At 44.5% G+C, this 23,667-nt stretch overlaps 1 protein-coding gene across 3 annotated transcripts in view; it reads left to right on the top strand.

Annotated features, from left to right (window-relative positions):
* Positions 1 to 13,280, top strand: part of Ak8 (adenylate kinase 8) — a 160,851-nt gene extending 147,571 nt beyond the window's left edge. For all 3 annotated transcript variants that reach the window (XM_045158067.1, XM_004653834.2, XM_045158077.1), the window contains 2 exons: positions 11,135 to 11,215; positions 12,976 to 13,280. In XM_045158067.1, the coding sequence (XP_045014002.1) occupies positions 11,135 to 11,215; positions 12,976 to 13,213 (319 nt within the window). In that variant the 3' untranslated portion in view covers positions 13,214 to 13,280. The remainder of the gene's footprint in view (positions 1 to 11,134; positions 11,216 to 12,975) is intronic.
* The last annotated feature ends 10,387 nt before the right edge of the window (positions 13,281 to 23,667 follow it).

Genomic DNA, 23,667 nt, shown 5'->3' with positions numbered 1-23,667 from the left:
GAAAGGAAACTTTATGTGATAGAGAGTGAGCCTGCACTATGTTGGAAGGAGGAGGAAATGTGAACCTCTTTCAAGACACTAGCTTCCTAAGCCACACTTTCCCCATTTAGATCTCAACTTCAGAAATAGTGTGAAAACAGTGAGGTAGTGAGGGGCCTGCCTGCGCCTGCTCCTGCATACCACTTGCTTTGTACAGTTTATACGCTAATCTGTCTCCCAATCTTTAATCATCTAGATAATGCAGTTTTGCAAATATTTTCTTCCACTCTCTGGCTTTTATTTCCTGAATGTATTTTGATGATTTTTTCAAAAATTATTTTTGTTTATTTATTTGGCAGCAGACACAGAAAGAGAGAGAGAGTTCAAAGAGAACATGGGTATGCCAAGGCCTCTTGCTGCTGCAAATTCCAGATGCGCGCACCACTTCGTGCATCTGGCTTTATGTGGGTACTGGGGAATCGAATCTAGGCAGACAGGCTTTGCAAACAAGTGACTTTGACTCCTGAGCAATCTCCCCAGTCTTTAATGAAGTCTTAATTTTTTTAAATTGACAACTTCCATACTTACAGGCAATAAACCATGATAATTCCCTCCTACCCCTCTACTTCACAAACCCACACTCTATCATATCCCCTCCCTCTCTCCATTAGTCTCTCTTTTATTTTGATGTCATCATCTTTTCCTCCTATTTTGAGGGTCTTGTGAAGGTATTGCTAGGCACTGTGAGATCATGGATATTGAGGCCAATTTCTGTCTGGACAGTTGCATTGTAAGCGGTCCTATTCTCCCTTTGGCTCTTACATTCTTTCCACACCTCTTCTGCAATGTACCCTGAGCCTGGGAAGGTGTGATAGAGATATTTCAGTGCTGAGCACTCCTCTGTCACTTCTCAGCACCACGGTGCCTTTTGGGTCATCCCAGTAGTCTCTGCCATCTGAAAAGAGAAGCTTCTCTAACCAAAAGTGAGAGCATTAATATATGGGTACGAACATTCAGTAAAATGCTTACAGGGCAGTTTAGTGAATATAATATATGTATTTAGATAAGAGCAGGCATTACACTCCTAAGGCTCATGACCTCCCCCACCATAGGCTTCTAATTAGGTTTTCAGTACCAGGCCTATATTCCCTCCCATAGAGAAGGCCTCCAGTCCAATTAAAGAGCAGTTGGTTTCCCCATAGCAGACAGGCCACTATTGTACCCATTCACTCATTGGCCTGGCTGGCCAAACTTGAGGCTTGCAGTGTCCACTGTTCTTACCAGTGATGGCCTCTGTTTCCCATAAGGTCTATCAGCTCAGCCCCAACTTGATTTCTCAGTGACCTTGCAGCCCAGGCATGTGGAGTCTTCAGCAATAGGGTCTTACCATCTATTTCAGGTGGCAAATGAAGAGCCTTGGCAATGGCCTATAATGTTTAGGGGGTATTAGGGGCCTTCCTGGCCAATTACTCATCCCTGGCATTGAAATTTTTCTAGTATCAGTCTATTGCTTCTAGATGTGACATTATCTAAAAGAGTTGGTTTTCATATGACCTTGAATTTTGATTAACCCTCCCCCGCCCTTCTTTTACTCAGTCTCTTCCTCTGACCTCACTTAGGCCATCCACCCCCAGTAATCTGTTCATCTACTTACATATATGTAACACTGTCCCCTTAAGTCCTCCCCTCTCCTCCCTTACTTATAGCCTTTTCTAGCTTACTAGTCTCTGCTACCGATTTTTTACTCCAACCCACATACAAGTCTAAACATTTATAACTAGGATCCACATATGTGATGTTTGGCCTTCTGGGCCTGGATTACCTCACTTAGTATGATCCTTTCCAGATCCATACATTTCCCTGAAAATTTCATAATTCTTTACCACTGAATAGAACTCCATTGTGTAAATGTGCTACATTTTCATTATCCACTTATCAGTTGAGGGACATCTAGGCCGGTTCCATTTCCTAGCTACTATGAAGACAGTGGCAATAAACATGGATGAGCAAGTATCTCTAAGGTGGTGAGATGAGTCCTTGGGATAAATGCCTAGGAGTGCTATAGCTGGGTCATATGGTAAATCTATTTTTAGCTATCTCAAGAACCTCCACACTGATTTCCACAATGGTTGTACCAGATTGCATTCCCACCAACAGAGTAGAAGGGTTCCTATTTTGATGAAGTCTTTTAAAAATATTTATTTATTTATTTGCAAGCAGAGAGATACAGACGGTGAGACACAGAGAAAGAGAGTGTATGAGCACATCAGGGCATCTAGCCATTGCAAACGAACTCCAGGTGCATGCACCATTTTGTATATCTGGCTTACATGGATACTGGGGAATTGAACCCAGGTTGTTAGGCTTTGCAAGAAAGCACCTTAGTCACTGAGCAATCTCCCCAGCCCTTGATAAAGTTTTTAATTAGATGTGTGTGAGTGGGGGAGGTGTTGCAGTCAGGTTTGTATTGCTGGCAGAAATCACCCGACCAAGAGCAGCTTGTGGAAAAGAAAAGGTTTATTTTGGCTTACAGGCTTGAGAGGAAGCTCCGTGATGGCCAGGGAAAATGATGGCATGAGCAGAGGGGGGACATCACCTCCTGGCCAACATTAGGTGGACAATAGCAACAGGAGGGTGTGCCAAACACTGGCAAGGGGGAACTGGCTATAACACCTATAAGCCTGCCCCCAACAATATACTCACTCCAGGTGGCATTAATTCCCAAATCTCCATCAGCTTGAAACCTAGCATTCAGAACACCTAAGTTTATGGGGGGGGGGACACCTGAATCAAACCACACAGGCGGTTAGAAGACAACTTTTAGGTGTCAGTCCTCACTTCCACCTTGTTTGAGGCAGGGTCTCTCATTCATTGTTCACTGTGCTATTTGCTAGGCTAACTCATTCTTAGGCTTCTGGAAAATTCTCCCATCTCCCCAAAGGCATTCTGGGATTACAGAAGCCCACCGCAGCTTCTGGCTTTTATGTGGAGTCTGGGGATCTGATCTCAAGTCTCACCTTTGCATGGCAGTGCTTTATCCTCTAAGCCAGCTCCCAGCTCCTAAATGTTAGGCTTTTAATGAAGTCTAATGTATTACATTTTCTTCTTTTATGACTCACAAATTTGATATTTCATGTTGGAAACTCTTTAGCCCCAAATCCTAAGGATGTTCTTTTTAGAAACTTAATAATTTTAGGTTTTACATTTAGGCTTGTAATTCATTTTAGTTAAAAATTATTTTAAAAAAATTTTTTCAAGGCAAGCCCAACAGACTGGTCTTCCCCCCTCCCCTTTGGTTTTTCAAGGTAGGGTCTTGCTCTAGCCCAGGCTGACTTGGAATTCACTATGTAGTCTTAGGGTGGCCTTGAACTCATAGCAGTCCACCTACATCTGCCTCCAGAGTGCTGAGATTAAAGGCATGTGTCACCATGCCTGGAGACGGGCCTTTTTTTTTTTTTTTTATGAGAGAGAGAATTGGCATGCCAAAGCCTCCAGCCACTGTGATCAAACTCCAGATGCATGTGCCACCTTAGGATCTGGGTAATCGAACATGGGTCCTTAGGCTTCGCAGGCAAGCCCCTTAACCACTAAGCCATCTCTCCAGCCCTAATTAAATTTTTTTTTTATTTTAATTTATTTGAGAGTGACAGACAGAGAAAGAAAGAGGCAGATATATATATAGAGAGAGTGGGCGTGCCAGGGCCTCCAGCCACTGCAAATGAACTCCATAAGTGTGTGCCCCCCTGTGCATCTGGCTAACGTGGGCCCTGGGGAATGGAGCCTCGAACTGGGGTCCTTAGGTTTCACAGACAAGCGCCTAACTGCTAAGCCATCTCTTCATCCCAACCCTAGCTAAAACTTTTATATAATGTATATGTAGTATGGATCAAATATTTACTATTATTTTGCATATGGATATACAATTTTTCCAGCACTATTGGGTAATAAGACTGTATTTTCTCCACTTAATTGTTTTGACAGTTTAGTTGGAAAGTGATCCTACAGCCAGGTGTGGGGGTACAGGCCTTTAATCCCAGCACTTGGGAGGCAGAGGTAGGAGAATTGCAGTGAGTTTGAGGCCACCTGAGACTGCATAGGAAATTCCAGGTCTGCCTGGGCCAGAGCAACACCCTACTTCAAAAAAAAAAAAAGAGTGAACCTACATTGTTGGCCACATCTGTCTTTCTGTCTGTTGATAAACTCTGTTTTTGTCTCTTTGATTATCTGTCTTAACATTTCACTAACACCCTCATTGTCTTATTTACTATAGTTTTATTGGCAACTTCCATATCTATAGGTAACATACCATGATAATAATCCCCTCCCACCACCTTCTCTTTTCCCAAATTTCCCCTTCCTTCCAACTAGTCTCTATTTTGATGTCATCATTGTGGTGTTTTTTTTTTTTTTTTTCCTGTCCTATTATGCAGGTCTTGTGTAGGTAGCATCAGCCACTGTGAGGTCATGAATACTATGGCCACTTCGTGTCTGAAAGACAGTATTGCAAAGCACGTCCTTTGGCTCTTACATCCTTTCCGCCACCTCTTGTGCAATGGTTTTTGTGCTTTGGAGGGTGTGATAGAGATGTCTTATTTAGTGCTGGACACATCACTGTTATTTCTTCTCAATACTTTGGTGAGTTTTGAGTCTTCCAGTGGTCAATGTCATCTGAAAACAGAACCTTCTCTAACCAAAAGTAAGAGTAGCATTAAGATATAAGGTAGGCATGGTGGTGCACACCTTTAATCCCAGCACTCAGGAGGCACAGGCAGGAGGATTGCCATAAGTTTGAGGTTACACTGAGACTACATAGTGAATTCCAGGTCAGCTTGGGTTAGAGTGAGACTCTACCTCAAAAAACAAAACACAACAAACAAAAAATATGGGCATGGGTCTGGAGAGATGTCTCAATGGCAAAAGGCCCTTGCTTGCAAAGCCTGACAACCCAGGTTCAATTCCCCAGTACCCACATAAAGCCAGATGCACAAAGTGGCACATGCATCTGGAGTTCGTTTGCAATGGCAAGAAGCCTTAGTGCGCCCATCCTTATCCTTTGTCTATCTCTTTTCCTCTGTCTTTGTTTCTGTGTGTGTGTGTGTCTCAAATAAATAAATATATATTTTCAAACTTTCTTTCATTAAAATATTTTATTTATTTATTTGAGAGAAAGAAAGAAGCAGATAGAGAAAAACAGAGAATGGGTGTGCCACAGCCTCTAATCACTGCAAGCAAACTTTAGATGCATGTGCATCTTGTGCATTTAGCTTATGTGGGTACTGAATAGGAACCTGGGTCCTTAGGTTTTGTAGACAAGCACCTTAACCACTGAGCAATTTCTCCAGTCCAAATAAGTGTATGTGTGTATGTATTTATTTGAGAAAGAGAAAGGCAGATTGAGAGAGAGAGAGAGAGAGAGAGAGAGAGAGAGAGAGAGAGAGAGAGAGAGAGAATGGGTGTGTCAGGGCGTCTAGCCATTGCAAACAAACTCCAGACACATGCACCACCATGTGCATCTGCCTTACATGGGTACGGGGGAATTGAACCTGGGTCCTTAGGCTTCACAGACAAGTACCTTAACTGATAAGTCATCTCTCTAGCCCCCACCTAAGCATAGTTTTAAAAATATATAGTCACTGGGCTGTGGAGATGGCTCAATGATTAAGGTACTTGCCTGTGGAGACTAATGACCTGAGTGCAATTCCCAAGTACCCACATAAAGCCAGATACAGAAAAGGGCACATGCATCTGGAACTCATTTGCAGTGGCTAGAGGCCCTAATTCACTCATTCTCTCTCTCCTCCCTGTCTGTGAAAATAAATAAGTAAAAAGAAAAAAAATATATATATAATCATAAACATAAGTCTTTAAAGAGCAGTTTGGTGGGCATAGTATATCCATTTATCAAGACAATAACAGTAGTTTCCCCATTAGGGTTATACTGTTCCAAGCCAGCCTGGCTGCATAGCAAGACCCTGTTTAATGATAATGTAAACTACAGTGATTATTTTAAAAATATTTTATTTATTTATTTATGATGGAGAGAGAGAGAGAGGCAGGTACAGAGAGAGAAAGAAGGAGAATGGGTGGGCCAGGGTCTCTAGCCTGTACAAATGAACTCCAGACACATGTGTCACCTTTTGTATCTGGCTTTATGTGGGTACTGGGGAATTAAACTTGGGTCTTTAGGCTTTAAACTTGGGTCCTTAGGCTTTTCAGACAAGTGCCTTAACCACAGAACCATCTCTCCAGCCCAACATTGATCATTCATATGTATGTATGTATGTATGTATGTATACACACACACACACACACACACACACGAGCCTTTTATTCCTGGGCTAAATTCCACTTAATTGTAATGGATTATTCTTTTTATGTATTGCTAGATTCAATTTACTTGCAGCCAATGGTCCTTGTTGGATGATTCGTTGGTGTTGCAGTCAGGTTCGCACTGCTGGCAGAAAACACCAGACCAAGAGCAGCTCGTGGGAAAAACGTTTATTTTGGTTTATAGGCTTGAGGGGAAGCTCCATGATGACAGGGGAAAATGATGAACAGAGGGGGGACATCACCTCCTTACCAATATCAGGTAGACAACAGCAACAGGAGAGTGTGCCAAACACTGGCAAGGGGAAACTGGCTATAACACCCATAAGCCCACCCCGAACCATACACTGCCTCCAGGAGGTGTTAATGCCCAAATTGCCATCAATTGGAGACCAGGCATTCGGAACACCTAAGTTTATGGTGACACCTGAATCAAACCGCCACCGTTGGTTTTTCTCAAATCCACACAAGTGGGCTTGGGCAATGGCTGAAATGGTAAAGCTCTTACAACACAAGTGTGAGGGTCTGAGTTAAGCTCTCCAGCACCCATGTAAGTGTCCAGCATGGCAGCTCACCCCAGTGATCCCAATGCTTGGGAGACAGCAAATCCCCAGGACAAGCTGCATAGCTAGTCTCGACAAATCAGTGAGTTCTGAGTTTTCTGAGAGGCCCTGTTTCAACAAATAAAGTGGAGGGTGATTTAGGAAGACAGTGAACATCACTTACACACTTGTGAAGACACATACCAACACTCATGCACACCCCATACACACGCAAAAAGTCACACATTTTCTAAAGGTGTGTCAGGTGTGTTTTGGGTAACTGTTAAGCCAATTCAAACCATCTTAAACAAAAGAAGAGATTTTGGGGCCTGAGAGATAGCTCAGCAGCTAAGGCACTTGCCTACAAACCCTAACAACTTGAGTTCTATTCTCCAGTACACATGTAAATCCCGATGTGCAATGTGGTGCATGCATCTGGAATTTATTTTAGTGGCAGAGGTCCTGGCATGCTCATTCTCTCTCTCCTTTTTGGTCCCCCCCCCCCCCGCTTGCAAATAAAACAAAATCTAAAAGTTTGTTGTGAAAACTGAATGAAAATTTTTAAAAAGAAGAGATTTATGCATTTTTGTCAAACCAAACCTTAAGGTGTTGGCTACAGGCACAGACTGATTCAGGATCCCCGTGAGCCACCACCTCCATGCTGTCTCGGCTGGGCATCCTTCTCAGGGAGGCTCTCTGAAGAGAGTGGGCTTCCACCCCACCCACCTCTCAGCCTTGGCAGAGAAGAAGCTCTTCTCCACAGCCAGCATGCGGATGCCTTGTACCAGTCTGGATCAGAGTGGCCCCGCATCCTGTACCATTCCCTGTGGACAGAGGAAGAATGTGCCCAGAAGCCACTGGCCTGGCTGCCTCAGCACCTTCCTCACACCCAGGCCTTCAGCCCTGGGCCAAGTTGATCTCTACCAAGCCACAAGGAGGGAGAAGCCAGAGTGGCTCCCTTATGGGAAATAGGGGAAAGGGTGACAATAGTCAAGGGAAATGGAGCAAGGACAGTGTGCGGGCTCTCAGCAGTCCCAGCTTGGCCACCTCCTCAGGTAGCTGGGCCAAACTGGGCTCTCTAAAGTGAGAAGTTTGAGCTGAGACAGAGATTTGTGGCCACTTTGGGCACTGGAGTCTGGGAGACCCCAGTCAGGGGCAGAAACCAACCCCATCCCCAGAAGAGCACACGTGCTCAAGATTTTTAAAAAAAAATATTTATTTATTTATTTATTTGCATACAGAGAGAAAGAAAGAGAGAGTGAATGGGTATGCCAGGGCCTCTAGCCACTTAAAATGAACTCCAGATTTATGTACCTCTTTGTGCATCTGACTTTATGTGGGTACTGAGAAATCAAGTTCAGGTCATTAGGCTTTGCAGGTAAATACCTTAACCACTGAGTCATCTCTCCAGCCCCTCAAGTTTGTATCCCATCCCCTAAGGGTTTCAGGACCACAGGCCTTCCTCACAGAGCATCCCCACACAGTGTCCTCTGAGGCCTTGGGTTCAGCAAAGGAGCACCATGGGTCTCCCTCCAATGCCTGATGCCTCTTGAGTTGGCTTGCCTGAACCAGGGTCATTAGCATCTCAGGTCCAGGACTCCCTGTGAATTGTGTGATCCCTCCAGGCCCGCTGTAGTACTGCTCTCAGTGTACCAGCCTCTCCAGGACTTCACTCCTCCAGGGTGTTCCCTGGGCACTTGCTGAGAATCTGGGCACTAACTGGGGTCTGACACTGCACTGGCTATTTCAGGTGGCACCTTGCGCTAAGAGGCTGGGGAACAATGTCCCCTTGGACTTCCCAAAGTGAGGCTCACTCGATATGCTGGAGAATTCTCAGGCTTCTTTCTTCTCCCTCCACCTTGTATTGTGTTTGTATGCATGTGGTATGTGCATATGTGATCTATGTATGTTCATATGCATGTGGTTGCATGCAGGAGCTGGTATGTGTGTGTAAGCCAGAGGTTGGCATCCAGCGTCTTCCTTGATTGTGCTCCACCTTACTTACTGAGACAGTGCCTCACCTGAGCCTGAAACTACCAATTTCGTAGTCTAGCTAGCCAGCTTGCCCCAGCAATCAGCTGTCTCTGCCTCCCAAGTGCTGGATTTACAAGGTTTGCTTTTACGTCGGTGTTGGGAATCTGAATTCAGGTCCTCATGCTTGCATGGGAAGCGCTTTACCAACTGAGCCACCTCCCCTGTCCCAGCGAGGGCTTCTTCTGTTGGCTGACTTGGAGAACACTCTGCTTCCACCCACAGAGTGAAGCCAGGGTGTTAATGAATTTTCTTGCCCCGAGAGGCTCTTCTGGCCTAATCATACTGACTTTCAATCCTAGGCTTTGACTGCACAGGGGGCGATTGCTGTCACTAATGTTGGTGTTACTGATGTCACTGGTGAAAAGTGCATGCATCAGGCATAGAACCCTGGTGTGCATGACAACAACACTACTAAACGCTGGTTTGGGATCAACACTGGAGCAGGGTTAGTAGGTGTATTCACAGTGTTTCCTGTCTGCAAACACAACACCATAAGAATCAAGAACTGTCTTTTTGATGAGGTTTTACTTTGGGTGTGTTGGCTTCTCTGTGAGGAAGAATGAGACCAACCAGGACTGGAGAGATGGCTTAGCGGTTAAGGCACTTGCCTGTGAAGCCTAAGGACCCAGGTTCAATTCTCCAGGTTCCATGTTAGCCAGATGCACATTGTAGCACATGCATCTGGAGTTTGTTGGCAGTGGCTAGAGGCCCTGGTGTGCCTATTCTCTCTCCCTCTTGCCCTCTGTCCTTCTGTATCTAATAAATAAATAAAATGATAATTTTTTTTTAAAAGAGTGAGACCAGCCAGAAAGACATGGGCAGAAAGGATTCTGCTCTCCCAGAAGGCTATGGTTAGATAACAGCTGCCATGTTTGGGCACCGAGTCTGCGCAGATCCACACTAAGCTTGTCACATTTCATCCAATTAAATCTTCTACACTAGGAAATCTGTTATTAGCCTCACTTTTTTGATTTTTTTGAGGTAAGGTCTTGCTGTAGCCCAGGCTGATCTGGAATTCACTATATAGTCTCAGGGTGGCCTTGAACTCACAGTGATCCTCCTACCTGTGCCTGCCCCCCAACCTTCCGAGTGCTGGGATTAAAGGATTCACCACAGTCTCTGGCTCAGCCCCATATTGTCATGGAGGAAACCGCATCTGAGTGGGCCATGGTCACACAGCAAGTCCATGGTGGAGGTGTGACTTTAACCCAGGCCTATGTGACATCAGAGAGGTTATTGTCCTAAAAGAATGGAATATGCCCCTATTCCCCACTCCAGCAGTTTTGAGACTGACAGCTGCCTCGGAGCCTGGGGAGCCACAAGCATCTTACAGGGAGCCCTCCCTCCCCACATCTCTTTCTAGGGAACCTCTGAGTTGGATATCTCAGAGCCTCTGAGAAATGGGCTCTATCCATGTGTGGAGAATATGTCATCCCTGACTCCAGGTTGAAAAAAGGACAAAAGTCCAGCTTATGGTCCCTCTAGATGACCATGGTGCTTAGTCCTGTCTTTTATTTGTTTGTTTGCTTATGCAGGGTTGTGGACACACCAGGGTCTCTTGCTTCAGCAAAAATATACCAGGCGCACAACATTTGACATCTGGCTTACATGGGTGGCTTGGAAATTGAACCTGGGTTGGCAGGCTTAGCAAGCAAGGACCCTAAACTGCTGAGCCGTCTTCCAAGCCCTCATCCTGTCTTGGTTACAGCAAGACTTAGTTTGTGGAGGAGTGACAACAGAGAGGCCAATGCATTGAACAAAAAGCCTATTTTATCACTCTCAGCCCCCAGAAGAAGGTCATGCCAGAAGAGCCAGCCATGCAGAGCCATGTGAGAGCAGCAGCAGCAGGGAAGAGAGACTGGGGACCTTGGTGTGGCTTTGGCAGGAAGGAACACACAAGACAGACTAAGCAGGCTGCAGTGAGCTTTAGGCTGGACACTGAATGATTCTGAAAGATTCTGGGCTATTAGGATGTCTCTAGTCAACCTGACACCAGGCTCTGAGGATGATTCAGAGTGGGGGGAAATACTGGCTTAGAGCACAAGTTTGGTGGAAGAGGTGGATGGAGCTGGGTGCTCTGGACGGGTTTGGAGTGGTAAGTGTCTGAAAGTCATGTTCACAGTCATGAGAATGCCAGTTATTTGCCATCTCCTGCGATCAGCCTGGGGAGAGGAGGGGCAGTCTCCCCAGAAGGCCAAAGCATTGTAAGTACAGAGCATCACAAACACGACCACCATGTTCTCTCCTTGCAGGGTGTTCTTCTTGAATGTGCCATTAGATTCCATCCTTGAGCGCCTGACTCTGAGGAGAACTGACCCGGTCACAGGAGAAAGGTTGGTTGGGACCCTGACTGATTATGGAAGGCTAACGGCAACTGGGTCCCGTGAAGAGCCGCCCCTCTCTTCACCACTGTACTCTAGACCTGGTCCTCTATATAGAGGCTAGGGATGGATGTGCTTAGCAAGCTCTGCTAGGCATGTATATGAGTTTGCATACACATGTCATATGCATCCCCACATTATAGTGAACGTGCATACACACACACTCATCATGCGCGCACACATGCACACCCAAAGGAAAAGGAATAGAGAACAAAAGAAGGGAAAGGGCTCTCTCTGCCTGGGAGAGTCAAAAGGAAAGAAATGTCCAAGGTTCTGCAGCAAGACCTGGCCCTGGACCCCAGTGTGCAAAGTGGCTACATCAGGTGGGCAGGTCACCAATGCTTAACACATACTGCTTGGAGGGATTTTAAAAAAAAGTTGGCATAGAGAGATGACTCAGCACTTAAGGAACTTGCCTATGAAGGCTTTAAGGACCCATGTTCAACTCTCCAGGTCTCACATAAACCAGATACACAAGGTAATGCAAGTGCACAAGGTCACACATGTGCACAAGATGGTGCACGCATCTGGAGTTCAACCGCAGTGACTGGAGTCCTGGCATGCCAATTCTTTCTCTCACTCTTGTTCTCAAAAAAAGAAAAAAAAAGCCAGTCTGTTGGGCTTGCCTCATTAAACAAAACAAAACAAAACAACAACAACAAAAACAGTGGCTAGAGAGATGGCTTAGAGATTAAGGCACTTGCCTACAAAACCAAACAACCTGGTTTCAATTCCCTAGTACCCAAGTAAAGCCAGATGTACAAAGTGGGACATAGAGCTAGAGTTTGTTTGCATTGGCTCCAGGCCCTGGGGCACCCATTCTTGCTGTCTCTCTTCTCTCTCTGCTTGCAAATAAATAAATTCTAAAAAAAAAAAGGGCTGGAGAGATGGCTTAGCGGTTAAGCGCTTGCCTGTGAAGCCTAAGGACCCCGGTTCGAGGCTCGGTTCCCCAGGTCCCACGTTAGCCAGATGCATAAGGGGGCGCACGCATCTGGAGTTTGTTTGCAGAGGCTGGAAGCCCTGGCGCGCCCATTCTCTCTCTCCCTCTATCTGTCTTTCTCTCTGTGTCTGTCGCTCTCAAATAAAAAAAAAAAAAAATTCTAAAAAAAAAAAAAAGTGGGGCTGGAGAGATGGCTCAGTCAATAAAGTACTTGCCATGCAAGCATGAGAACCTGAGTTCACAACCCTGACACCCACGTACATGCTGAGCACAGTGGCCCAGGGAAGTGAAGACAGGAGGGTCCCCAGACTTGTTGGCTAGCCTAGCTGAATTAGTGAGTTCTGGATTCACAGAGAGACCCTGCTTCAAAAATCAGATGGAGGTGATTAAGGAAAGTATCTGAAGTTAGTCTTTGGCCTCTGCATGCATGTGCGCACACATGCATACACATCATATACACATGCACAAAAGAACAAAGAACAAAGGAGGGGAAAAAGGAACGGAGGGAGGAAGGAAAGAGGGAGTGAAGAAGGAAGGAAGGAAGGAATCTGGCTCTGACAATGCCTTTATATCTTGTTCTCCTGTCACAGACCTCTGCCCTTCCTCTGAGCAATGACCAGGGCTTAATATTCCAGAAGTTTGAGGTCCAACCCATGGTGTGCATAGAGCTGGTTTGGCCAGTGTTTGTGGCTGGTGGTGATAGTGAACAGGGGTCAGGGTATGTGAGAAGTGGGGCCCCCTTGTCATCTCTGCCCTCCCTCTTATCTTCTAGGTACCACCTCATGTACAAGCCCCCTCCCACTATGGAGGTCCAGGCCCGTCTCTTGCAGAACCCTAAGGATTCTGAAGACCAAGTCAAGCTCAGAATAGACCTGTTCTACCAGAACTGTGAGGAGCTGGAGCAGTTCTATGAGAAGGCCATCACCCTCAATGGGGATCAGGACCCGTACACAGTCTTTGAGTACATAGAGAGTGGAATCATTAACCCCCTGCCAGAGAAATTGGCTTGAAAGGTTCAAAACCCCTGCCCTCAGCCTTTGGGAGACTCTACCTAGCTAATAAAGAGTGATAAACACAGCTTTGGGTGTCTTGAAGGTACAGTGGCTAGAGGGTGGCTTTGTTTGAGGTTTTGGGAACACAGGCCAGGGAGGTGGTACAGTGGAGTGCTGCAGGCTGGACCTCCGGAGTCACACGGGTTGGGAACAGGGGCTCCAGCACCAGCCCACCATGGGTCCTTGGGAGGGGGGTGCTGCTCACTCCTCAGATCCTATCTGTACTCACACCAGAAGTGGGGTGTGGTTCCCACAGGACTCAGGGCAGTGACAGAGAGTGCTTAGCAGAGGGCCAGTACACAACAAGCTCAGCTTTAGAATGTGGCACCCAAAGCCAGGCATGGTGGTGCACATCTGTCATCCCAGCACGTGGGAGGTCAAGGCAGGAGAAGCAGGAGTTTAAAATCGTCGTCATCTACCCTAGGCTACATGACCCCTGTCTCAAATAAAAAAGAGAGAGCCAGAGAGACAGCTTAGTGGTTAAGGCATTTGGCTACAAAGCCAAAGGACACAGATTTGATTCCCTAGGACCCACTTAAGCCAGATGCACAAGGTGGCGCATGTGTTGTGTTTGCAGTGGCTAAAGCCTTAGTGTTGCCAATTCTTTCTCTTTCTATCCATTTCTTTCTCTCTAAAATAAAAAGTTTAAAAAATTTTTAAAAAATAGAAAAAGGAAAGAAAAAAAGGAGGGGGAGAGAAGGAAACAGGGGAGGAAGAGGGGAGGGGAGGGGAAAGAAAAGAGGAAGGAGAGAAAGGGACAGGGAGAGAGAACCCAGTAGAACAAAACTCTCTGGAACAAGGGGCATTATTCCCTGTCTGCACTGTCCACTTGGGTAGCTTTTAGCCACAGAGCACAGAATGGTTTTAGCACATTTGGAACGTGGCTTTGCCACTTAAGTTTTTCTTTTTAATATATATTTTTAAAATTTATTTTAAGGGAGAGAAAGAGGCAGAGAGAATGGGCATAGCCACTGCAAACAAACTACAGATGCATGTTTTAGCTCAGGCTGACCTGGAATTTCTCTATGTAGTCTTAGGGTGGCCTCGAACTCACGGTGATCCTCCTACCTCTGCCTCCCGAGTGCTGGGATTAAAGGCGTGAGCCAACAAGCCCAGCCCCGAAGTGATTTTTAGCTATGTTTTCAGTGATTTTTTTTTTTTTCAAGGTAGGGTCTCACTGTAGCCCAGGCTGACCTGTAATTCCCTATGCAGTATCAGGGTGGCCTCAAACTCATGACAGTCCTCTTACCTCTGCCTCCACATAGCTAGGATTAAAGGCATGCACAATCACAGGGATTGCTTTCAGGGATTCGAATTTAAATAGCTTTATGGCACTAATGGTCATCCATTGTGATCCTGGAGACAGCCTTTTATTCCCTTCCTTCCTTCTTTTTTTCCCTCCCTTCCTTCCTCCCTCCTTCTTTCCTTCTTTTCCTTTTAAAATATATTTATTTATTTGACAGAAAGAAAAGGGGGGGGAGAGAGAGAGAGAGACATGCACCACCTTGTGCATGTGGCTAACATGGGTCCTGGGGAATCAAACCAGGGTCCTTTGGCTTTGCAGGCAAAAGCTTTAACCACTAAGCCATCCCTTTAGCCCCTTCCTTCCTTCCTTTTTAAAACTGAGAACTTCACCATATGAACATATTACAATTTGGTCATGTTCCCATTGAGTTATTCTTAGTCCCACCTCCATTCCACTGAGGGCCTCCCAGTGGGGTTACTGGTAATCATTATGGGGTCATGCATGCATAAGTCAGGGACGACAATGCCTCATAGTACATCTTTTCACCCTGTGGCTCTTCCAATCTTTCTGTTCACTCTTCTGCAGTATTCCCTGAGCCTTTGAGGGTGTGTTATGTTTGTTTTAGTGTTGAGCTCACAGTAGCCTCTGTTCTGCTTTGATGAGTTTTGAATCTCCTGTGTCTACCGCTATCTTCCTGGAGGAGATTCTCAAGCTAGTTGCAAGAACAGCATCCATATTTTTTTTTTAAATTTTTATTAACATTTTCCATGATTATAAAATATATCCCATGGTAATTCCCTCCCTCCCCACCCCCACACTTTCCCGTTTGAAATTCCATTCTCAATCATATTACCTCCCCATTACAATCATTGTAATTACATATATACAATATCAACCTATTAAGTATCCTCCTCCCTTCCTTTCTCCACCCTTTATGTCTCCTTTTCAACTTACTGGCCTCTGCTACTAAGTATTTTCATTCTCACACAGAAGCCCAGTCATCTGTAGCTAGGATCCCCATATGAGGGAGAACATGTGGCGCTTGGCTTTCTGGGCCTGGGTTACCTGACTTAGTATAATACTTTCCAGGTCCATCCATTTTTCTGCAAATTTCATAACTTCATTTTTCTTTACCGCTGAGTAGAACTCCATTGTATAAATGTACCACATCTTCATTATCCACTCATCTGTTGAGAGACATCTAGGCTGGTTCCATTTCCCAGCTATTATAAATTGAGCAGCAATAAACATGGTTGAGCATGTACTTCTAAGGAAATGAGATGAGTCCTTTGGATATATGCCTAGGAGTGCTATAGCTGGGTCATATGGTAGATCAATCTCTAGCTGCTTTAGGAACCTCCACACTGTTTTCCACAATGGCTGGACCAGATTGCATTCCCACCAGCAGTGCAGAAGGGTTCCTTTTTTTCCACATCCCCGCCAACATTTATGATCATTTGTTTTCATGACGGTGGCCAATCTGACAGGAGTGAGATGGAATCTCAATGTAGTTTTAATCTGCATTTCCCTGATGACTAGTGACGTAGAACATTTTTTTAGGTGCTTATATGCCATTCGTATTTCTTCCTTTGAGAACTCTCTATTTAGCTCCTTAGCCCATTTTTTGATTGGCTTGTTTGATTCCTTATTAGTTAACTTTTTGAGTTCTTTGTATATCCTAGATATTAATCCTCTATCAGATATATAGCTGGCGAAGATTTTTTCCCATTCTGTAGGTTGCCTCTTTGCTTTTTTCACTGTGTCCTTTGCGGTGCAAAATCTTTGTAATTTCATTAGGTCCCAGTGGTTAATCTGTGGTTTTATTGCCTGAGCAATTGAGGTTGTATTCAGAAAGTCTTTGCCAAGACCAATATGTTGAAGGGTTTCCCCTACTTTTTCCTCTAGCAGTTTCAAAGTTTCCGGTCTGATGTTAAGGTCTTTAATCCATTTGGACTTAATTCTTGTGCATGGCGAGAGAGAAGAATCTATTTTCATCCTTCTGCAGATATTTATCCAGTTTTCAAAACACCATTTGCTGAAGAGGCTGTCTCTTCTCCAATGAGTATTTTTGGCATTTTTATCGAATATCAGGTGGCTATAGCTACTTGGGCTTACATCTGGGTCCTCTATTCTGTTCCACTGATCTACATGTCTGTTTTTGTGCCAGTACCATGCTGTTTTTGTTAGTATGGCTCTGTAGTATAGGTTAAAATCAGGTATGGTGATACCACCAGCCTCTTTTTTGTTGCTCAGTATTATTTTAGATATTCGAGGTTTTTTATGATTCCAAATGAATTTTTGGATTGTTTTTTCTATTTCCATGAAGAAAGCCTTTGGAATTTTGATAGGGATTGCATTAAATGTGTAGATTGCTTTAGGTAAGATTGCCATTTTCACGATATTGATTCTTCCAAGCCAGGAACAAGGGATGTTTCTCCACTTTCTAGTGTCTTCTGCAATTTCTCGCTTGAGTGTCTTAAAGTTCTCATTGTATAGATTCTTTACTTCCTTAGTTAGGTTTATTCCAAGGTATTTTTTTTTTTTTTGATGCAATTGTGAATGGGAGTGATTCTCTGATTTCATCCTCTGTGTGTTTGTTGTTAGCATATACGAAGGCTACTGATTTCTGTGTATTTATTTTGTATCCTGCTACATTGCTGTAGGTTTTGATCAGCTCTAACAGCTTGCTAGTAGAGTCTTTAGGGTCCTTTATGTATAGAATCATGTCATCTGCAAATAATGATAACTTGATTTCTTCCTTTCCAATTTGTATCCCTTTTATGTGTGTCTCTTGCCTTATTGCTATGGCTAAGACTTCCAAAACTATATTAAATAGAAGTGGAGACAGTGGACACCCTTGTCTTGTTCCTGATTTTAGTGGAAAAGCTTCCAGTTTTTCCCCATTTAGTAATATGTTGGCTGTAGGCTTGTCATAAATAGCCTTTATTATATTGAGATATGTTCCTTCTATTCCCAGTCTCTGTAGGACTTTTATCATGAAGGGATGTTGGATTTTGTCAAATGCTTTCTCTGCATCTAATGAGATGATCATGTGATTTTTGTCCTTCAACCCATTTATGTAATGTATTACATTTATAGATTTGCGTATGTTGAACCATCCCTGCATCTCTGGGATAAAGCCTACTTGGTCAGGGTGAATGATCTTTTTGATATACTCTTGTATTCTGTTTGCCAATATTTTGTTGAGAATTTTTGCATCTATGTTCATGAGGGAGATTGGTCTGTAATTTTCTTTTTTTGTTCTATCTTTGCCTGGTTTTGGTATCAGGGTGATGCTGGCCTCATAGAAGGAGTTTGGTAGGATTCCTTCTTTTTCTATTTCCTGGAAAAGCTTAAGAAGCAATGGTGTTAGCTCTTCCTTAAAAGTCTGGTAAAATTCAGCAGTGAATCCATCCGGGCCTGGGCTTTTTTTAGTTGGGAGATTATTGATAACTGCTCGGATCTCCATGTTTGTTATAGGTCTATTTAAGTGATTAATCTCATTTTGATTTAATTTAGGTAGGTCATATAGATCAAGGAAATCATCCATTTCTTTCAGATTTTCATACTTTGTGGAGTATATGCTTTTATAGTATGTCCCTATAATTTTTTGAATTTCTCTGGAATCTGTTGTGATGTTACCTTGTTCATCTCTGATTTTATTAATTTGTGTCTCTTCTCTCTTTCTTTTGGTCAGATTTGCTAAGGGTTTATCAATCTTGTTTATCCTTTCAAAGAACCAACTCTTTGTTTCATTAATTCTTTGGATTGTTCTTTTTGTTTCTATTTCATTAATTTCTGCCCTAATCTTTATTATTTCTTCCCGTCTACTACTTTTTGGTTTGCCTTGTTCTTCTTTTTCCAAGGCTTTAAGGCGAAGCATTAGGTCGTTTACTTGCGACCTTTCTAATTTCTTAATATAGGCACTTAAGGCTATAAATTTACCTCTTAGAACTGCCTTCATTGTGTCCCAGAGATTTTGGTATGTTGTGTTCTCATTATCATTTGACTCTATAAATTTTTGGATTTCCTTTTTGATTTCTTCATTGACCCACTCATCATTTAGTAGTGTATTGTTTACTTTCCATGATTTTGTGTATGCTCTATAGCCTTTCTTGCTACTGATTTGTAGTTTAATTCCATTGTGGTCAGATAGAATGCAAGGAATTATTTCAATTTTCCTGAATTTGTTAAGATTTGCTTTGTGTCCTAATATATGGTCTATTTTAGAGAATGTTCCATGTGCTGCTGAAAAGAATGTATATTGTGCAGCCTTTGGATGAAATGTCCTGTATATATCTGTTAGGTCCATTCCTTCTATGACCTCATTTAGTCCAGATGCCTCTCTGTTTATTCTTTCCCTGGATGACCTGTCAATTGATGAGAGTGGGGTGTTAAAGTCACCCACCACCACCGTGTTTGGTGTTATCTGTGACCTTAGTTCTAATAGTGTTTGTTTGACGAATTTGGGAGCCCCCATGTTAGGTGCATATATGTTTAGGATTGTAATGTCCTCCTGTTGTAGTGTGCCCTTAATCAATATAAAGTGACCTTCCTTATCTTTGTTGACTAACTTCGGACTAAAGTCCACCCTGTCTGATATTAGGATAGCAACCCCTGCTTGTTTTCTAGGCCCAGTTGCTTGAAACACCGTCTTCCAACCTTTCACCCTAAGATAATGTCTATCCTTTGTAGAAAGGTGAGTTTCTTGAAGACAACAAATTGTAGGATCCTGCTTTTTAACCCAGTCTGCAAATCTATGTCTTTTCGTTGGGGCATTGAGACCGTTGATATTAAGAGATATTATTGAGAGGTGTGTATTTATGTTTGCCATTTGTGTGTGTGTGTGTGTGTTACTTGTTCTACCTGTGCTCTCTTCTGTTAACTGGTATTTGAGTATGGCTGGTTTTTTCTAGGTTCCTTATATGTGTGCTTTTCCTTTTGTTCAGCATGGAGGATTCTATCAAGTATTTTCTGTAGAGCTGGTTTTGTCTTCAGATATTCCTTTAACCTGCTTTTGTCATGGAATGTCTTTATTTCTCCATCTATTTGGATGGATAACTTTGCAGGATAAAGTAACCTTGGTTGACAGTTGTTATCTTTCAGAACTTGGAATATATCACTCCAGGCCCTTCTGGCTTTAAAAGTTTGTGTTGAATAATCTGCTGTAATCCTGATGGGCTTGCTTTTGTAGGTAACTTGATTTTTCTCTCTAACTGCTTTCAATATTTTTTCTTTGGTTTGTGTGTTTGGAAGTTTGAGTATAATGTGGTGAGGAGAGTTTCTTTCTGGGTTTTGTCTGGCTGGGGTTCTAAAGGCTTCCTGTATCTGTATTGGCACCTCTTTCCCAATTTGGGGAAAATTTTCCTCTATGATTTTGTTGAAGATGCCTACTATGCCTCTGGAGTGGAGTTCTTCTCCTTCTACTATGCCCTGAATTCTTATATTGGATCTTTTCATAGTGTCCCGAATATCTTGAAATTCCCACTCATACTTTTCTATAAGTTTGTCTTTCTCTTTGTTGGACTGCATTAGGTCTGCCACCTGATCTTCTAGCTTAGATATTCTGTCCTCTCCCTCATCCATCCTACTGGTGAGATTTTCTACAGAGTTTTTTATTTCATTAACTGTGTTCTTCATTGCTAGTAATTCTGACTGGTTTTTCTTTATTATTTCTATTTCTCTATTTATGTCTTGTATTGCCTTCTTTATTTCATTAAATTGGTGTCCTGCCTCTTCTTTGATTCCTTTGATTTCCTCTTTGATTTCCTCTTTGATTTCTTCTTTGATTGTTTTCATGTGTTCTTTGACCTCTTTGAACATATTTATAATTATTCTTTTGAACTCTTTCTCAGGCATTTCCTCTAACTCTTTCTCACTGGAGGACATATCTGATGCATTAATACTTTTAGGTGGATTTATATCGTCTTGCTTTTTAGTGTTTCTTGTGTTATAATGTATATATTTTTGCATCTTGGATTAAGTTAATGCTTGGATTTTCTAGCTAGCTGTGTATTCTTAGCTGTATCAATTGATTTGATGTAATATATTTTCAGGGTAGGACTTTAAGGTATTAGGTGTGGCTCTTAAGACTCTCAGAGTATCTACAAAGATGTTCTTAGGGGTTGAGTTTCCCTGCTATAGGAGTATTCAAGCAGGCTGAGTGGAATAATATACTGGTAGATTCTAAAATTTAACTAAACACTGTACCCATTCCATCAAAAACAGCCCCGAGTATGTATGCAAGAGTAGTTATTATAATGACCAGATCCTCTATCAACAAAGAGGTTTAGATTTCTGGTCTGTTGAGGTATCCAAGTCAGCTTGTGACCAAGTGAGACCCTTCCCTGGTGCAATCCCAGTTACCTTGGGTGATTGTGGTCTCAGTCAAGTTGCTGCCTGGGTCGTCGGGCTGCTGTTCTGATTTCTGGAGCTGGGCACTTGCTTTTCCTACGGGGCAAACTGAGCCGCTGCTGCCGCCTCTGCAGCTGTTGTAGCTGCCATCCCCGGAGCCACCACCGCTGCTGAAGCTGCCGTTGCCGTGTCCACCGCTGCTGCTCACCCCGAAGCCGCTGCTGCGGGATCTGCCACCGCTGCCGCTCCTGGGTCCGCTGCTGCTGGGGCCACTGGTACCGGTGCTGGAGCCGCTGAAGTTGCTGCCGAATTCTGCTCCTGCTTGGGTCCCGCCGTCAGCCCAAGTTGGCGTGGCCGGGTCCCGGGCCGCTGCCGTGTTCGCTGGAGCTGGGTTCAGGCGGCGGGGGAGGGGAGGGAGCCGCGGCTGCTCTGGTTGTATCGCTTCTCCACGTGTGCTTTTACCTCGCGGTCTGCTCCTCCCTCCGTTGCTCGCTGCCGCTCTCCCCTCACGTTTCCCCAGTTGCGGAGAGCGCGGTGTGAGGGGAAAATCCCGCACCTGGCTTGTCCTGCGGCTCGAGCCGAGAGTCCGGCGGTTTTCTGCCGCTCCGCGGTTGCGGCGGGTAGCCGAGCCGCCCCGGAGCCGCTGTTCCCGCCTGTGCAGGCTCTGGATGCTCTATAACTCTTCCACTTCTCCGCTGCCGCCTCAACTTCCTATACACCTCACTTTTTAGTAAAAGTGTGTATTTTGCTGAGTTTTTTTTGGTCTTTCCCCCCCCAGGCTGCTTTGGCGTGGTACCTATGCCGCCATCTTAACCGGAAGCCTCAGCATCCATATTTAACCTGTCACTTCCTCTGTAGTGTTTCCTGGGCCCTGGCAGATGTGACAGAGATGACTCACAGACATTTAGAAGGCTTTTTAATGGGCATAATATTTAACTAAGAACAGTGGAAGCTTCCCTCTAGGGTCTATGACTTTCTAAGCCACAGACTTCTGACTTGGATCTCAGTACCAGACAGGAATTCTGTTCCACTGAAAAGGCTGCATATCCAATCACAGAGCAGTTTATTACCCCCATAACTTATGTACCACTATTGCACCGGGGATACATCTTGCCTGACTGGTTGATTTTGTAGCTTTCAGGATCCATTGCTTGTTCATGCTATTGGTGACTTTTGTCCCCCAGCAGCTCACATAGTACCTTCCAGCACTCTCACATCAATAGACAGCTGTTTCTTATCACCTTCTTCCTGAAGAGCCCACAGAGTAGCAAGCCATCCCTCTAGGATCTTCAAAGCTTTGCAGGGCCCCATGAGGGAGCCAACAGGGCAGTGAGACCTTGGGCTGAAGGAGGGATTGAGCCTCTTCTGCACTCTTTTCCCTTTCACTGTTTCCTTCCAAACAATGGGACCATCAGGTCTTTGCTTGGATGTTCTACAGATGCAAGATGTCCAGGCCGTAGAAGGGAATGGACTTGCCCTGAAGTCACCGGATCTAAGGCTAATACTGAATGCTAACACCTCTGTAGGCCAGGCTGGCCTGGGAATCTAGCTTCTAGGACTCTGGAAAGGTTGAGAAATTTGGGCCCAATGCCCAAAGCCCCTTCTAGCCCAAGATAACCCTGGATCCATCTGGCTGAGCCCCAAGCCCTGACTATGGTAGCCAGTACTTAGCCAGCCAGCAGCTGCTCTGGGAGGCTAAACCCTGGGCCTGCCCCAGCCAGGCCTCACCAGGCTGGGCCCTCTGCAGGTTCTTCCTCTTGCACCTTTCCCTCTGCTCAGAGGCTCAGGCCCCATCTCCCTGCCCTGCTCAGACCTGAGTACCACCTCCTGAAGCTCCATCAGGGCCCTCCTCTGCCCACACCCCAGTCCCCCTGGAAGGGCTATTCACCTTGAACTGTGACAATGTGACAATGCGCATCAGCATTTAGCCCAGGAGGAAGGCTAGTTACAGACTGCATGCCAGAACTCTCTGCTGGGAAGCAAGCTTTGCCCTCCTTTTACCCATTCCCCTTGAATCAGAGCAGACCACAAGCGAGAAGTGGCCAGCACTAGCCTGGCTAGGGCTCACTTCCCTTGCCTCACTTACCAACTCTATGCATGACTTAGCACTGTAGTGATGTCTTTTGGGTGTGAATACCTAACAGAGTCACTGAATACCCTTTCTACTCTCCAGATCCCACGTTAGCCAGACACACAAAGGTGAAGCAAGTGCAAGGTCGCATACACCCACTAGGTGGTCCAAACGTCCGGAGTTCTATTGCAGTGGCTGAGGCCGTGGTGTGCCAATTTTCCCTCTCTCTCTTGCTCTCCATAAAATAAAATTTAAAAAAGTTTAAAGGATTTGTTTTTGCTCAGTTTGAGGGAATTGTACATATACCAGGGGAGGCATGGGAGTGTGAGGCAGCTGGTTATATTGCATCTGTATGCATGTGCATGTGTGTTCATGTGTGGGGTGCAGGTGTGTATGCATGTGCATGGCTGTGTGTATATGTGCATGTGTGTGGAGGTGTGTATGTGTTTGTATGTGTGTGGGTGCAGGTGTGTATGTACTTGCATGTGTGGGGTGCCGATGTGTATGCATGCGCTTGTGTGTTCATGTGGATGGATGTGTATGTATGTTCATTTGTGTGGGTGCAGGTGTGTATGCATGTGTGTTCATGTGCGTGGCTGTGTGTATAGGTGCATGTGTGAACATGTGTGGAGGTGTGTATGGGTTCATGTGTGGGTGCCGGTGTGTATGTATGTGCCTGTGAGTACATGTGCATGTGGAAGCCAGGAGTCGTCATAAGATGTCTTCCTCAATCACTATCCC

This window comes from Jaculus jaculus, chromosome 1, assembly GCF_020740685.1.
Source record: "Jaculus jaculus isolate mJacJac1 chromosome 1, mJacJac1.mat.Y.cur, whole genome shotgun sequence".
In the NCBI taxonomy this organism is placed as follows: domain Eukaryota; kingdom Metazoa; phylum Chordata; class Mammalia; order Rodentia; family Dipodidae; genus Jaculus; species Jaculus jaculus.
This window is presented reverse-complemented; position numbering and strand designations above follow the sequence as displayed.